Source organism: Acomys minous, assembly GCF_964271855.1.
Source record: "Acomys minous genome assembly, chromosome: 4".
NCBI lineage: Eukaryota > Metazoa > Chordata > Mammalia > Rodentia > Muridae > Acomys > Acomys minous.
In genome coordinates this window covers 14613951-14631540 of record NC_140486.1, presented here as the reverse complement: position 1 = coordinate 14631540, position 17590 = coordinate 14613951, and the positions used below count along the sequence as shown (strand labels likewise).

The 17590-nt window shown below is 50.0% G+C and overlaps 1 protein-coding gene across 5 annotated transcripts in view; it reads right to left on the bottom strand.

The window, feature by feature from the left end:
* Window positions 1-885: 885 nt before the first annotated feature.
* MAPK4 (mitogen-activated protein kinase 4) overlaps window positions 886-17590 on the bottom strand; it is a 138620-nt gene continuing 121915 nt past the window's right edge. For all 5 annotated transcript variants that reach the window (XM_084781038.1, XM_084781036.1, XM_084781040.1 and 2 more), the window contains exons 3-6: window positions 11946-12090; window positions 8328-8489; window positions 6035-6236; window positions 886-3436 (exon numbers count right to left, since the gene is read on the bottom strand). In XM_084781038.1, coding sequence (XP_084637164.1) covers window positions 2743-3436; window positions 6035-6236; window positions 8328-8489; window positions 11946-12090 — 1203 coding nt within the window. In that variant the 3' untranslated portion in view covers window positions 886-2742. The remainder of the gene's footprint in view (window positions 3437-6034; window positions 6237-8327; window positions 8490-11945; window positions 12091-17590) is intronic.

Sequence of the window (17590 nt, the reverse complement as noted above, 5' to 3'; positions counted from 1 at the left end):
CAGAACTCTGTGAAATGCAAAGCTTATGAATTGCTTATTTCTGGACTCTTCTGGTTTCTATCTTTAGACTGCCGTCGACTGTATTAACCGAAACAGTGGGTAAGGGGGCACTGCTCTATGCTTGACAGACGGTTGGGAAGAATCAGATAAACGGCTCATAAACCTGCTCATCTTGGCGCAGGCCAGTTTCAATAGTAGTGTATTCTAACCAAAAAGCCTTCCTGAGACATCAAACAGAAACAGAACTTTAAAACTTGGTATTTGTTGAGAAATGGGTGAGGCTCGGGCTTCATAATTCTAGTGACAAGGATTCCAGGGCAGTCAGCTTCGGACGGAAGCAACCTCAGGTACCTCCGAGGGGTGTGGCTCAGGTGGCTTTTGAGACAAGTTTGTTCTCTGTAAATTCATGGTGTTGAGAGCCTTCTATGACGATAAGGACCATCCCTGACCAGAGGTTTGGAGTGGACACCAGACGGCAGAAATCCACAATACAGGCACCAGGTTGCAGCAGCTAATTCTGAGCACACGTGTGTAGACTCCTAGACACCTCCCCCTGCAGCTCCATCTTCACCCCTGCAAACACTGGCCTTCATGGTGCAAGGAGAAGCCATCAAGGTGCTCATGACTCAACTATGGTAAAAGATAGGGTTCTAAGGCAGGCATGGTGGCGCACGCCTTTAATTCCAGCACTTGGGAGGCAGAGGCAGGCAGATTGCTGTGAGTTTGAGGCCAGCACAGTCAAAGCTATGTGAATCCAGGACAGTCAAAGATAACACAGAGAGACCCTGTCTCGAAAAACCAAAAAAAAAAAAAAAAAAAAAAAAAGAAAAAAAAAGAAAAAAAAAAAAAGATAGGGTCCGGTAAGATGCCAAGTAATGATCAATGTATGTCCCAATAAAAGTTTATTTGGCTTATCCAGATCAAGTTGAATAATATTTAACAGATTCTTTTAAGAACATGAATAGTTATAACAATTCTCTGTGAACTCCTGGTCAGTCAGCAGCATGTCCCTTTACTTAAAAAGTAAAGCTTCTTTCTGAGGACAAATGGCACATAAGGAGTGGTGTGCACTGCATTTTTTTTTTTAAAGAAATAAAACTAAAACCTAAGCACTTTATAGTTACATATTTTCCACTTAAAAACTGGTCAGCGTGATTAAGTGTTTTAAAATAGAAGCTTCTAACGCATTGTAGGTTTCAATATATAAATCATAGTTAGCTAGATTTAAGGTGCTGCTAAGTGAGGATGGAGCATAGCCCAAGGAGATCTCTCAACAGCCTAGCTAGACTTCCTGTGGGTATCTTTGGGATGTTGGCAGGGGTAGGGGGGGGATAGATCCCAGTGGCAGAGTGTTCTGGGACAGACTGGGGTCTGTTGGTGTCATCACCTCCCTCTCTCCCATCCCCTGACCCCATGTTTCTGTAGGGGGCTTTGGACTCCGAGTTCATCTCAACCTAAGCTATGAGGGCATGGCTACTTTGAATCCCTTTGTCTTGGGTTTTCCACATTGAGCGCTGACTCTTCAGGACCCCTGAGGTTGGCACCCCTTTTTTTTAAACACCTAGTTAGTCTCCCTGGGGTTCTTGTCCACAAGGTTGCTAGCTCTCAGGCCACTCCCTTAGGGTTCACTCTTGGCTAGGACTAAATGGATGATCGTGACCAAGGGCAATGTTAGTGAAGGATGATGGGCCCTCTGTGGAGGCTTCCTTCCTAACTCATTTGTTTCTATGGAAAACACCTTATTGCTTTTCCTGCAAATGAGCAGTTTGTGCCAAGAACACTTGGTCCCTACGCAGGCTTGGAGAGAGCTGTGTGTATGTGGGTGGGGTGGGTGGGATGCTGAGGGTTGGACAAGAGGGATTCTTGGAATTGCTGTCTTCCAACTCACCCATGTGTGACATCCGCTGGGGCACGGAGGCTGTGCTATGTTGGGTCAGGAAAGTGCACAGGACATGCAGGAGGCGGCTGTACACGCAGGCCGAGGAGATGACTAAACTGCTCTGCTCTGAAGCTACAACTTCAGACTAGGCTGAGTGGGGGCGAATGCAGGGAGGCGGCAGGTGGACACATTTAAACACTTGAGGAGTCATCGAAATATGTCAGGTGACAGGAGAAAGAAATGGGTCCTGTTTCCAGTTTCAGAATACAGGAAACGTTGCTCTAAATTAAAGGAATGGATGGGACAGAGGGTAAGGAGCAGTGAGAAACACTCGGGACCAAGTATTCTGACCAAAAACCCATAGAGACCCCAGTGGAGGAAGACCTTACACAGTGGTCAGACACTGACTGGTCCAGTGGGCAGGAGCCAGGGCTTCAGACTACCTTGACATTGGCTAGGCCTGTGGTCCTAAGTCATCATGGCTTCTCTGGGCCCATATGTCCATTTGAGACTAGGTGGGTCCCGTGGCTTGGAAACTACGTCTGCAAGCTGTTTCTGCCCCGACTGCTGCCCAAGATCCCTTTCTGTCCTGCACACTGTCACTTATAAAACACAGGCCTTCCCGACGATGGGAAAGTGCTAGCTCCCAGCCAGGCTCTGTTCAGACCCACTCCCAGAGGTTAAAGGCTAGTTATTAAGGCAGCTTAAGAAATGGACATTCTTCTCGCTCGCCGGCTCCTCGTGTGTTCTTATGAACCCCGATGCTGCAGAGAGGGGTTGAAGAAGTACTAGGGGAGCAAGGCAACAGTCCAGCTTTGTGGGTGTCCTCTTGCTCCGGGAGTTCTCCCGCACCCCTTCTGTGTTCACCACCTTTCTTTGGAGAAGGCCTCTGTCTGCACGAGGTCGCCAGGGTGCTCAGAGATGCACGCACCATTCAGGTCACCCAGTTTGTTTTCCGGTAGGTCCTCAGGTTTGGTGCAGAGCTTTAGAGCACGCGAGATGAATACGTCTAAGTCGAACTGGGGACTCGCACCCCCATCGATAGGTGTCGGGTGTCCCCGGGGCGAGGCAGAGAGATGCGGCTCTGGGGCATCAGGGGGAGGACTGGCGCGCTCAGGGCCACTTTGCGTGCTCTTGACCCACTGCGCAATCTCCAGGAAGAGGCTGGCTGGCTCATCCTCACGTGACACCGGGTCTGCTGCTACCGCAGCCGTGGGGGGCGTGCTGGCTGCCTGCTTCCAGTGCGACAGGTCCAGGATGAGCTTGGGTTCCGAGTAGTGGTGGGGCTTGTCGCGCCACAGCAGCTTGTCCAGGTAGGATGGCGACCCCACCTTGTAGTCGCAGGAGCGCCCGTAGTCGGCCTCGAAGGCGCGCTCCATGGACGAGTGCGACTGCTCCAGGAAGCGCTCAGAGCTGCTCTGTGAGTCCTTGCGTGGGTCTACCTGAACATCCTCGGCCAACGGTGCAGAGCCGGCGCGCGGGTCGCGCTGCACCTCGCTGGCATCCTGGCACCGGTCAGGCCGCCACTCCAGATCTGACGACAGGCTCACAGGATACCTGCAAGGGTGCGAATGGAAGCATAATGGTACACCAAGGATGAATGCGGCGCCAAATCACCTAATCCCTGCCCAGCATTCACAAGTCCACTTTCTAGTCCCTAAAGTGCAGATACTGTTACCCCTCCAGGTGGGAGGGTGATGGTGCAGGAGAGAGAGCTTCAAGGGCTGGGAGGAGGGGAAGCGAGGAGGGGGGGAGAGGAGGGGGGAGGCTGATCCCTGAGTTGGCCTTCATAATCTTTAAGGGTCGACATCTTTCTTGAACACTCACTGTGTGCAGACATTCCACGATAGACTTGTGAACAAAAGAACACAACGGCCATCCTTATGGAACTTTCTAAGAAGTTCACCTGCGTGGCTCCTATGATAACATGGGGTCTTGTTAAACTGCTGAAAAGGGACCCTGCAGCTCTGCCCAGGGCCTGGGATTCTGCATTCCTAGCAGACTCCCTGTAGCTGCTGATAATCCCTGGACCCCACTTGGACTGGCAAACCGAGGTGCTTCCTAATCCTGGCTCAGATCTGAATCACAGCCGGAGGATGAAAAAGAAGTACCAGCCCACGACCAATGTTCTGGATCAGTAGGTCTAGATGGCTCTGCCTGGGCATGTTTATGAGACTGCTCGCAGGGGGTTCTAAGATGTAGCCAGGCCTGACAGCCTCTGCCATGATGCATCTGGACAGGTGCCCTGTAGCACCTTGCCTGCAAGGAGAGCAGGTGGGGGGCCCAAAGAAAGATCCCAGACACCACCAAGGGGGGGGGGGGCAAAGATGGTTGGAATTCTGCCCTCTGCTGACTGCCCTGTAGCCAAGGAGAGTGAAATTGCATAACTAAGAGCAAATGAAGGGCAGATGGGCAGGCAGGCGGCTGGCTCTCAGCTCTGGCTTGAGCCTCCTTCTTGTGCCAGGTGCTCGGATGGGGAGCACAGACAAGGTGCCAGGTCCTGGCCAGCTGCATGCTGAGCCAGAGCTCACACGGGACAATTGGACCAAGCCAGGACTAGGCAGCCGCAGCCCATGGACTATGGGGGTACTCTCCCTCTGGCTGGTGAGGCAGGGAAAAGGCTCGAGCTGCTCACCTTCTAGGGACACCATTAAGGTAAGGCATGACTCTCAGAGTTCAGCATCGCCCTTTCCCAGAGTGCTCTTGAAATTGCAGGGGTTTCTAGGAAGAAGAGGCAGGAAGCCCCAAGTGCTGGCTGTCTATCATCTATTACCTTTGCAGCAATCTGGAGGGGACTTAGTTTTTTTTTTTTTTTTACCATCATGGCCTTAAAGATGATAAAAGTAGCATGCCACAAAGGGGAATGTCACTGCAGCAGTGCCATGGATGTTATCACACGGGTCCTTTGTGCATATGTGATGGGGAAGCCCAGAAGCGGCAATGTCCAGCTTGGTGACTGCAGGTTCCCTGCCACAGTCTTCCTTGGTGTCAATCCAACATTGTGTGCCTTGAATTCTGTGGCACGGGAGGGGGGGCGGTCACACGTTTAAGATCCACAGCCTAGAGCAGCCCCAGCGTGAGGCTGGCAGAAGAGTCTATTAATCTCCATTTGCTGACGACAAGAAGCTAGCAAACCTGCCCCAAATAATGCTGCCCTGCCCCCTCTTTGCACCCCCTCAATTTGAAACCTGTCATCTGTCAAATGACTGAAAACATTTTTTTTGTGTGTGTGTGTCTATCTGTCACTTAGGTAACAAGCTGCCACATTCCCCTGGTAGTGGGGCTCCCAGTTAGCCCCCTTGGAGCTGATGCAGCTAAGCACCCCTGCCCTGCTGGCACACTGCTCTTTCTAAACTGGTGCTGCCTCCAGACATTAGCAGATGGTGGTGCCCCAGTGCCTGACCTGAGGAAGCCAGGACAGGAAAGGATCTATGAGATCAGTACTATTCCTGCAGCAACGGTTTGAAAACAAAAACAAAAACAAAACCAAAAACAAACAAGCTACTTTTCTCCAATACTGACACTAGTCAAGGATCCTGAAACCAAGTGAAGCTTAGCAGTGTGGGACACCAGGACAGTTTGGGATGGCCCCACACTGGTTTGCTATATAAAATGATGCCAATGTCGTAACCTCTCTAAGCTGTAGCTTCCTCATGGACAATAATAATGACGGAGCCTCCTTCAAGGGCACTCACAGGAGGCGTGAATGATGTGCAAAGGGAGAAATGTTTTGTGACAGGGAATCCTGTACTCTTTTTATCTCTTTGCGGTGTCATATTTGGCCGTCCAAGGGCAAAATCTTGATGGAAAATGCAGTCCAGTGGCAGAGTGGTTGCCTAGCACACTCTAGGAGAAAAATTCCAGCCACTGTTCACGAGATACTATGGCAGGCGTTCACTAACACTCACCCCTGTGGGCACTGAGCCCTGTGTCAGTGGTCTTAAGGTGTCAAGGAAAGCTGGGGTCATTGCTCTACAGAGCGCAAGTCCCTGACCCATGTGGGCAGCACCTAACTGGCTACTCACTGGGCAGGTTTGGGGACAGGAGAGGCGGGGAACTAATCTGGGGAAAGTACCGAATGCAATATACAATCTGAAAAACAGAGGTCACGGAGGACCGGTGGCAAAGGAAACTGAGAGAATCAGGGACACGCACCTGTCCCAGTTGGAGAGCTGGCTCTGACTGGCAGACATCAGCACGATATCGTCAATCTCGTCTTCAATGCGAAAGGGGTGTTGTGAGGTGGGCTCATCCTCAGGGCATGAATAAGGGCTCATGTAGGGATGCTGCAGCCCCATCTCAGCTGTTAAGCGGTCCATGGGGTTAAAGGTCAGGATCTTCTCCAGAAAGTCAATGGCTGTAGGGAGCAAAAGCCAGTCATAAAGGTCACGTGCTTCTCCTGTCAAACTGAGAGAGGAACAGGATAGGCAACAAAATCCAGATCCAGAGTTTTAATTTTTAATTTTTTGGTTTTTCAAGACAGGGTTTCTCTGTGTGATAGACACCTGGCTGTCCTGGACTCACTTTGTAGACCAGGCTGGCTTTGAACTTACAGAGATTCACCGTCCAGAATTCTTAGAGCTAAGCACTGCTTCTGTCTTCCCACTTTTCTCTGGGGGAGGAGGGCCACATACTATGCTGGCAGCATTATAAGAGGTGTCCGACTGCCTGAGTGACCTTGTAGAGCAAATCTACCATATTGGTCCAGGCCACTTGCCATCAGATTATTATGTGACAGGACCCTTCTTTTTTTCTCCAATAAGAAATACATCTGACTCAAGCCATTGGGACTTTGGATCTCTCTTACTGCTGGTTGAGGTTGTATCCCGCCTCTATGTGAGAGCCCTGAGGAAACAGCACATGCAACCTACAGAATGACTCTTTTACACCACAGGCTTTGCTGAGCTCTCATTACTTAACTGTTACAACCACCCCATTGTGGTTTGGATTGGAAATGTCCCCCAAAGATGGGTGTTAAAAGGTTGGGTCCCCAGACCAGTGATATTCAGAGAGAGAGAAAGAGGCCTATTTGAAAGTGTCTGGATCAGGAGGGCTCTGACCTCACCTGTGAACATAGCCATCAGAAGAGACCGTGAGGTCAGATTAGAGGAAGTGGATCCTCAGTGGGTCCCTGGGGGTGTATTCTTCAGGGATGTGTACTATTGGTGGCTTGCTCATGCCCTTGTGTGCATACCTGCCCCCTCCTCTTGTTCCTGGCTCATGACACAAGCAGCTTTGCTCTCTCATGTGCCCCAGACATGATGTTCAGATTCCCACAGACCCAGAAACCAAGGGGCCAAGTGACTGGAACTCAGAGACTGTGAGCTGAATGAACCCTTCCTCCTTTTTAGCTCTCACGTATTTTGTCACAGTCCAGGGGAAAGCTGACTGATACATGCTCTGAGGTGTTACCAGGTCTATTTTACAGTTAGGTAGTCTGTGATAGAAGTTCTGGTTTCTTTGTAAACTCAGTTACGTTATGTAAACATGTTTCTGTTTGAATTCCAAGTGTGGGATTTTAGTTTGGGCTTTAGTTTGTCCACAACTCATAATTGTCTCATGCAGAGTGTGGTCTAGGACTCTGAGGTAAATAGGGGCACTCTAAGAGAGAAAGTGCAGCATGTGGCCTGTAGTGCGTGGTGTGTAGTAGTTCGGGGAGACGGACAGCATGGCCGACTTGGAGAAAGACAGAAACAAACATCTCAACTCAACAGCTCAGGGGAGACTGCTTGTTGTGTTTGCTGTTGACGGAGATTGGTATGGCCCCCAAAAGGAGCCATTGACCCTAAACAGCTGGGAGAAATAAAGTGGTTTACACCCCCTCTCTCCACTAACTCTTTCTCTTACCCAGGGTTAAGGGGTTGGTGGAAGGGAGGTAGAGGCGTTGATACCCCAAATAACATAGAGCCTGCTAGTCGGTGGGAACCGGGAATTGAGCATCAGTCTAGCCCTGAGGCTGAGGATGCTAGTGTTCTCTCTGCTACATCAAAGCCTCCAGGGGAGAGCACATAATAAGGGGATCAGACAAGAAGAGGAGCACACTGCCCACTAGTGACTGCCTCAGGGGCTGCCTTGTGGCCAGGAATCTACATGCTGAAAGCAAAGGTTGACTGTCCCTAATCCGGAGTGTTTGCCACCCGAATCTTCTTTTGAATTTCAGGTATTTTTTTGATCTGTAAAATATTTTTATACTCCCTTCTGGGTGTGAACCCCTAAACCCCAAATCTAAACACCTAAGTGTTCTAAACCGTGAAGCTTTTTGAGCCTTGTAGCTAGGAAAAACTCCTGTTGCCAGAGGTGCTTGAGGTCTGAATCCTAGCCAGCGTTCTGCTCCTTGGATGGAGGCCCGCCTACCCTTGCCCCTGCTCCACAAGATGGAGGCAGAACCCAGCCTCTTAGGATGGTGCGCCACCGCCTCCCTCTCCCCCCACCCCCCAGGCTCAGGTACCTTCACTGTTGACATCAGGGAGCAGCTTGCGCAGCGGCCTCTTCACCTCCCACGTGCTGTTGACGAAGGATGGCATAACCCTGAGCAACTCCTCCTTGTCCTCCTCCCGGACCACAGGGATGCTCTCTAGGATAAGCTGCATCTGCTCCAGCTCGTGAGCCCCTGGGGAGACAAACACCACACGGGTAAGCTGTTTCCCTGGACGGCTGCATATGTGGTTGTTTCAGAACAGATCCAGCTGGCTAGAGGACACCATGGGGCACTGTGCAGCATCAGGCTCAAAGCCAAGGGACTCGGGTCTTAATATTCACTCAACTGCTGACTAGTGTGTGGCCAGTACAGGGTGCCTGTTGTCTCTGGGCTTGACTTTGTGAAATGTAAAAGGCAGGGATTTCTTATGGTTGAAAACAAAATGTCCCTCATGGGCTCATGTATGTGAACCATTGGAGTCCCATCAGTAGTACTGTTTGCAGATGTTTGTGATTTAGGGCTTACCTGGTTGACACAGGCCAAGGCAGGAAGGCCTTGTGGTCAACAGCCCCCCTTCAGACCTGAGCTCTCGGCTTCCTGTCCACCACAGAGACGCTAACCAGCTGTGCAATAAGGGGTCGCTGCTACCGACCAGGACAGCCACCAAGCCTTCCCTGTCGGGACACTATAAGCCGACACAAACTTCTGCTTCCTTAAGGCGTCTCTGTCATGTATCCTGTCACGGTGGTGAGGGCAGTAACTCATCCAGGCTTGCATCTAATTCTGCCAGAGGCTCATCCATCGATTCGGACAGCACCAAGCACCCATGGAGCAGGTTCTCACGTGGGCTGAGTCAGCTGGTGCTAAGTTAAGGGGAGCAGCCAGGCTATGGCTTTGCACGCTCTCTGCTAGGCTGGGGAAGGAAACAATGATAAAGATACGATGGGCCGTCTCTGTACGCTTTCCACGGAGGGAGGACCCCACTCAGAAAACTCTCAGGAGCAAGAAAGTAGGGAATAATAGTCGGGTTTGGAAGGCCCCTGTGAGCACACACCCTGTGTAGACACGGGGAGGAAGGTGGCTCCTGCCAGCTCTGAAGAAGAAGCATCCACTCATCTATTCACGCATCCTTCAATAGCTAAGTGTTGGTACTGTAGTGGCTTGATTGAGAATGGCTGCCCATAGGCCAGTCACCAGTCACCAGTCACCAGGAGGTGGAACTGATTGGAAGGGTTAGGAGGTGTGGCCTTGTTGGAGGTGTGTCACTAGGGGTGGGCTTTGAAGTTTTTGAGAGCTTTGGGAAGTCCCTTAAAGAGATACTTCTGGCCTCTCCCTGTCTCTATAGAGTCTCTAGAAGCCTCTTGTGGGCTGTCCTCCCTGGATGAGCATTTTAGGATCATTCCAGGAGACCAGGTCAGTGATGAGCAAGTCACTGCTCTGTAGACCCTGACTCCTCCCCTCTGTGACAAAAGACCAGGACTACATGGCCCCGAGTCTGGAGTCACCTCCTAGCTCCTAGTCCCTACCTCCCGCTAGGGAGCAACTGTGTCCTATCAGAGGCAGCTGGTAGCATTTCACAATTTATACAGTGGACAAAAGGGCAGGAACCTGGAGCCAGTGAGCCCAGGAGGTAGAGCTGGCTGCCCATCATCTCTCTTCCAGCTCCTTATAGAAGAAGGATGACATCTGACATTTGGAATGACTGGTAAAAAGGAGCCCATTCCGGTGGCGCACCAGGGGTGCCAGCTCATGGCAAATGTATGATAAACCTCGGCTTCCGCTGCTTTCTGGAGCTGGGGAACATGAATTTGCCAGAGAAGCCAACGACATGAGTCCTCATGGATGTGCTGTCCAGTGGCGACAGATGTCACCTGAGAGAGGCACATTAGCATTCTGAGTTTACTAAGGAACCATTGAAAACTGGGAGCAAGGTACTCCTGTTGTGAGCTCTTTCTTCCCTGCTGTTGTGTCCTTGGGGTCAGAGACAACCTTCCTAGCTGCTGCCTTGTGACAAAGCTCTGAGTGTCACCATCTACCTGAGCACATGGAGGTCAGCTGTGCACTGCCTTGTTTCTCTGACACTATAGCCAGTGGTGCCAAGGCTATCTTACAATCTCACGAGGCAGGACAAACATCGACTGTGCAAATGCGTGGGAACTAGGGGAGGTTGGAGGGCTCCCAGACAGAGGAAACAGGAGAGTGAGAAGCAGCTGCTGACCTGGCTGGAGACGGAGGTAGACGATTTGAACCCAGGGCCCAGAGTCAGAGCAGGAGCAGGGGACAGTTGCTCTAGCCAGCACAGCAGGATGAGGATAAACGGGGTAAGGACAGTCAGGCCTGTGGTGTGGGTGCACACAGCGTCTATGGCCACTATGTGGAGGCCATCTGGTCATCAATAGCCTAATGCACCAAAGCATTCACAACGGAAGCAGGAGGTGGTGAGTGCTACTTGCAGGAAGTAGTTTACTGTGGGCATGCAGTCTCTCTCTCTCTCTTCCTCCCTCCCTCCTTCCCCCTCTCTTTCTTCAGCTTCTCACCCCCCCCCCCACCCCCACTGCCTTCCCACATGACATTTCTGCCTTGCCAGAGGTCTGGATGATTGCAGCCAGCTGAACAGTAGCTGACACCTCTGACACGGAGTCAAAGTTAAGCCCTCAGGGTGTTTACATCAGGTACTTTGTCACAGCGATAGGGAATGACAGAGATGAGCTACAGAGGTGAGGAGAAACAAGAGGAGAAATGTAAGTGGAGGATGCAAACACTCCTCCAGGCAAGGAGCAGGAGCAAGAGTGAGGGTGAGGTACCCTGGGAGAGCCAAGGGGATGGGTGACTGCCTGGGCCGTTAGCAAAGCCACGAGGGAGGGTGAGACACAAAGAAGGCATCAGTGGGAGTTTCCCAAGCAAGCAGAGAAGGGCTTTTGTATTTTGTGTCAAGGTGAGGAAAGTAGATTAAAGAAGCAATGGGTTACTGCAGGGCTACAGGACAGGGGATGGGACACAGCATCTGAGAGGAGGAGGAGGAGCCTGAAAATACTGAGCAGGTGTTTTTAGCATGTAATCTGGAGGTGTTGGCGTACAACTGGGATTTAGTTCACTTGAACTGCTATAACAAAATACCCTAGACCTAGACCTAGGCTTATACACCACAAACATTTGTTCATTAAAGCTCTGGAGGCTGAGAAGCCCCCAATGGAGGCATTGGCAGATACAACGACCAGTGCAGGGCTTGTTTCTTATGAACGGTGCACTCCTGCCATATCCTTACATGGCGGAAGAGGTGAGGGGACTGCTTTGGGAACTCAGGAGTATTATTCCCGCAGACCACTGACTCCACTTTTTAATAGTACACCCTGAAGTAGTGGTGGCTTCAGACCATAGCAAAATGGCTAGTTAACTGCAAAAGTCCTGTGCTCTAAGGCTAATTTGAGCTTTTATAGTATTTTTGTATGAAATGCAAGAAGTGTCATAAAATGCAAAAAAAAAAAACCCAAACAAAACAAAAAACAAAAACCCAACAACAACAACAACAACAACAACAACAACAAAAGCCATTTAGGCAAAAGATGAACATGTTTTGTGCTTGATGAGTGTTTTGTACAGTTTGAACAATTCTGAGAAGGAAGCACATGGCCTTGGTTAGCAACTTACCAGCGAAGAGCATCTTCCCCGTGAGCATCTCTGCCAGGATGCAGCCAGCGGCCCACATGTCGATGGCTTTTGTGTAGTTGTTCGGGGACAGGAGCAGTCTCGGAGAGCGGTACCACTTTGTCACCAACCCTTCTGACAGATAACCCTAAAAGACAAAGTGCCCTCTATTACCAGGCAGAGCTCTGCAGACACTGCTCCCCCTTCCTTCTTGGTCTCCCTCCCAGAGAGGATTGGAGCACCTCCAGAACCCCTTCTTTCCTTGTTCCTCTTCTCTTGATCATAGGTGTGGGGAACTTATGAGGCCCCAAGATTCGTCTTTGTGGCAGGGAGGGATCCAGAGTATCACCATTTGGGAAGGAATGGTTTTCCACACCCCAGTGTCTGCCCACACTGGTTAATAGGAGCCACGCTCAAGTTCCTATAATGACATCAACCGTCATCATAAAACACTGGCATTGCATTTGTCTGGTGGCTGACTCTGGGGAGTAGCCATGGATTTGAAACTGAGCCAGTAGCATTTATACAGACGATGAGAATTAACGATGCTCGAACCCAGGTGCTAGGCAGGTCCTTGCTGTATTTTAACAGATACAAGCACATGATGCACCCACCAAAGTAGCCAGAGCCACAGGGCAGCCAGGGCTTCTGTAGGTCCAGGGACTCCTGGGGATTCTACAGAGTCTTAAAGGATAGATACTTGGGTCACTGTGCCATACTACATATTCTGGGATGGACTTGGTGCTAACTGCACATGGCGGTGATCTTTTATGCACAGACAGGGCAATGTATTCAGGCAACACAGAACTTGTCCTCTGCGTAACTCAGAAACTGGGCCTGACGACGAAACCAGATTGTCTGTGTGGATTTCCCAGAATAGTTCATCACTGAAGGAAAATCACAGACCCATTTGTAGGTAAAAGTTAAGACCAGGGGGCCCATGGGAAATTCTGGGGTTGGTCTTGCTATTTTCTGTTGTTCCCAGTTTTGCACTGAAACTTTCTTTGTTCTAAAATGAAGAATATCATAGACTTAAGTCAAAGCAAATGAAAAATGAGGAAGCCCATAGGAACTACCGGGAGCTTCTGATGTGTTAGTCTGAACTGTCTACACTGATCCAGCAAAGACCAAAGAGCAGGCCCAGGGCAGGTGGGGGAAAGGCTGGATTGAGGAAGATGCCTGTGACACTGTCGTATGCTGACATATCCTACTTCCCAAGTCAGGCCATAGCACCTGGAATCCTTCACACCCAGGGTAGCTAACAACAGCTCTAATTTCCCTGCACCTTACCCTCTTGGAGTTGACCATGAAGACACTCTCAGATCTATCCCTGTCCATAACTGGCTATAAAGGCATCCCTTATTTTTGAGGGTTCCTACTCCACAAATTGGAAATAAGCAGACTGCAGAGGGATCAGGAAGAACCCGGGTGCCTCATGCAGTCTGTGAGCATCTGTCCTACTTCCCCCGCCCCCTTGGTCTGGTTGCCTTTCTACACAAGGACGGGTCGTGGAGGTGGGGGTTTCCTTGAAGGTAGTGTGCCCAGAGAAGGCTTACAAGTACTGTGCCTCCTTCACCATATCCCACCCTTTTGCCCGTCCTCATCTGTGTTCTTTAAAATTCAACCTGCAGATGCGTCGGAGTCCTGTGAACCACTCTATCAAGTCAGCCAGCTCAAAGAGGGGTCATGGGAACCCAGATTGACAGCTTGCTGGTCAGAAGTTCTAGGACTTGGTGCTGGCATCAAAGTGGGGACACTTTGGTGGCACTTAGCCCTCCCTGTGGGATCTGATGCTATCTCCAGCTAGACAGCATCCAGATTAAAGTGCCTTTGAGGGCGTTATGCTGGCTTGTTTGATGTCAGTTTGACTAGCATTTGAAAGACAGGAACCTCAACTGAAAAAAATGCCTTCAGAAGACTGGGCTGCAGGCAAGCCTGTAGGGCATTTTCTTAATCAGTGATTGATGGGGGAGGGCCCAGCCCCTTGTGGATTCACCCAGCTGGTGATCCTGGGTTCTATAAGGAAGCACTGGGGTTGGGGAATCCTTCCTGGATAAACATTAGAGAGCTGACTGGTGGAAGTCTGGGGTGGGGGTGGGGCGGGGGTGGTGGTGGTGGTGGGGGGTGGGACCCATGACTCCATATTGATGACTTGATTCCAAAAGAGGGGTCCTTGTTGATGGGTGGGTGACATTCAGTACTTTCTAGAAAAAGAAATCCTGAAAATATCGAGGCATGTGACTTGATTACTCAGCAAGGCTCATCATACACCAGTGAGAGGGAGGTCCTCCCACCTGCGGCTCCATCTGTGCGAAGCCTGCCCAACAGTTGTCTTTCTGGGCGGCACGTGTGCACTGAAAGGCTGGCTGAAGGGGTGGGTGACAGGTTGATGCCTACTGCGCAGTGGGAGGGCACGACCTTCAGGCAGGGGTCACAGGCTGGGACTGAGAAGAATCACTGCTCTGAGTACACAAGAACCCAAGACTCGAGCAGGTCCCCCTGCCCGCCTCTCAGTGTGCAGCAGGGCTGGTGAGGCTCCTATGGACTGTCTTATCTGCTGTTGACCCATCATCCTTCGGTGGCCAAGGAGGACTCTGGAGGCACCGTGGGAGCCCAGAGACGGTCGCTGGACAGAGCATGTGCTTCTGCAGCTGTTCCCACCAGGCCATTTGCTGTCCTTTTTGAGCGCGTAGAACCAGAGAAGGTTTTGCTTTCAACAGCTTCAAAGTGTTTGGGGAGTGATCTAGCCGCAGCTGCCCTGTGCAGAGTGTAATTGCGGCCCCGGTCGATCTAGACAGAAGGTGTAATTAAAGCTCTGAGTGTTCCCACAGGGAGCAGGGGGCGGCCCTCCCTGCTGCCTGTGTGGGGACTCAGAATAGCCTGGATCCATATTGCTCTAGCTCGATGGGCTGTCACTGCGCCAGCAAGCTACACTGGGCAGTTGGGCTCCAAGTCGGCTTGCTCTGCATGCCTTTCCTGCCCTAGCCTAACAGGCCCTTTATGACAGAGTGACCATAATCCCTTACAGGTGTGAGCAGGACTACCTTCCTCATGAATAAAACTTTAGTCACTCCCACAGTGAGCACCTAGACCCCTCTCCCCACCCCTGCTTCCCTGAAATGTATTTCTTTTAAAAATCTGTAGACAACTTCATACGTGTATATATTGTACTTTGCTCATATTCCTCTCTCATCCCCTCTTACTTCTTCCTCTTCCCAAGTCTCCTTCCCTCTTTTTTTTTTTTTTTTTTTTTGGTTTTTCGGGACAGGGGTTCTCTGACTATCCTGGACTTGCTTTGTAGACCAGGCTGGCCTCGAACTCACAGCTATCTGCCTGCCTCTGCCTCCCAAGTGCTGGGATTAAAGGTGTGCGCCACTACTGCCTGGCTCCTTCCTACTTTAAAAATTTTTTATATTTTATTTTATTAATTTATTCATAAATGTTATCCTATCACTTGTATCCTTGCGATCCTTCCTCCCTCCTGCTTTTACCCTATTCCCCTCCCCTAGGTCTATGACCGAGGGGGACCTCCTCCCCCTCTATATGGTCATAGGCTATCAAGTCTCATCTTGGTAACCTGCTTATTCTTTCTTTGAGTGCCATCAGGCCTCCCCACCTAGAGGAGGTGGTCAAATATGGGGCACCAGAGTTCATGTCAGAGTCAGTCCCCGCTCTCCACATAACTGTGGAGAATGTCTTGTCCATTAGCTAGATCAGAGTAGGGTTCGCTGTTAACTACTTGTATTGTCTTTGGTTAGTGCAATAGTTTGAACAAACACTCCTGGGCCCTGATCCACCCGTCATGATGTTCTTCTTGTAGGTTTCTAGGACCCTCTGGGTCCTTCTATTTCCCCATCTCCTATATTTGTCTTACCTAGAGTCCCAGTGAGATGTCCTCACATCTGTCCCAATCTCCTGGTAAGTGAAGACTTTCATGGGACATGCCTTTTGGGCTAGTGCCCAATTATAAGTGAGTATATACCATGTGAGTCTTCCTGCTTCTGGGTTAACTCACCCAGTATGATAATTTCTAGTTCCATCCATTTGTTCACAAATTTTGAGATTTCCCTGTTTTTAATAACTGAGCAGTATTTCATAGTGTAAATGTACCACAGTTTCTTTATCCATTCTTCAACTGAGGGACATTCAGGCTGTTTCCATGTTCTGACTATTATGAATAAGGCTTCTATGAACATGATTGAACATATGTCCTTGTTGTGTGGTGGAGCATTTTCTGGGTATATTCCAAGGAGTGGAATAGCTGGGTCTTGAGGAAGCCCTATTCCCAGTTTCCTGAGAAAGCGCCAGATAGATTTCCAAAGTGATTGTACAAGTTTGCATTCCCATCAGATGAAGGCAGGAGACACTTTCAACAGAACAAAGCAACAGCCTACAGACTGGGAAAAGATCTTCACCAACCCTACATCTGACAAAGGTCTAATATCCAAAATATATAAAGAACTCAAGAAATTAAACACCACCAAACCAAATAACCCAAATGAGAACTGGGGTTCAGAACTAAACAGTGAATTCTCAACAGAGGAATACTGAATGGCTGAGAAACACTTAAAGAAACGCTCAATGTCTTTAGTCATCAGGGAAATGCAAATAAAAACGACTCTGAGATTCCATCTTACAACCATCAGAATGGCTAAGATCAATAATTCAAGTGACACCACATGCTGGCGAGGATGTGGAGAAAGAGGAACACTCCTTCCTACTTTTTAAATGCCTTCTTTTATCACTTTTTATGATGCACTGAGTTTCATTAGGGTTGCTTGCATGAGTAAGTGCTTATTGATTAGGGCGTGAATAATTTACTGATGGCCACACGACTGAAGAAAACGTCTCCCTCCTCTCTCAGCAGGTATTAACTGGAAACATGAGCCCCGCTTCCCTAGGTGTATCAGAGGCTGACAGGCCCTGCCTTGTGCAGATCCTAATTGGCAAGTGCCATGGGCCACGTCACAGGCAGAAGACAGCACTTCAGAGCACTCCTCCCCGCCCGCTGGCTCTTACAGGCTTTCCGCCCCTTCTTCTGAAATGTCCCCTTAGCGCTGGAGGGGCTGACACAGATGCTTCATTTAGATAAGCCAACACCTAAATATTAGTAGCAGATTACCGACTCTTGTCGGTTTCTAATACCCACCCGGGCCTGTCTAGGAAGCAGTGACTGGCCTTGCATACAGTCTGGGGAGACTCCTTAACCCAGCAGTGGGCTGACGTACTTCACAGGTCAGTGCTTTGTTGTAGGCACTCATCAAAAGATCACTTAGAAGAGCAGATGCTTCTAGAGGTCCTGCTGAAGCAGAAATATATGGCCCTTCCGCCATAGTCTCCTTCTGCGGATGTAACTCAGAGCTGTGCTAACATACGTCGAGGCATATTAGAAACCTTTTAAAGAAGACTCAGCACACATGCAGTCCCCAGTAAATATCTGAGCAACTCTGAGTCGGCATACCAAAGAGACACCTGCGCGTCGTGTCTATTGCTGCACTGCTCACGATAGCCAAGATGCCAGCCTAGATGGAACCAGTCTAGATGCCTGTCAGCAGCCAAACTAAGAAAGAAAATGTGATATACTCAGCCATAAAGGAGAATAAAATTAGGGCTGGAGAGATGGCTCCCATGGTGAAGTGCTTGGCACG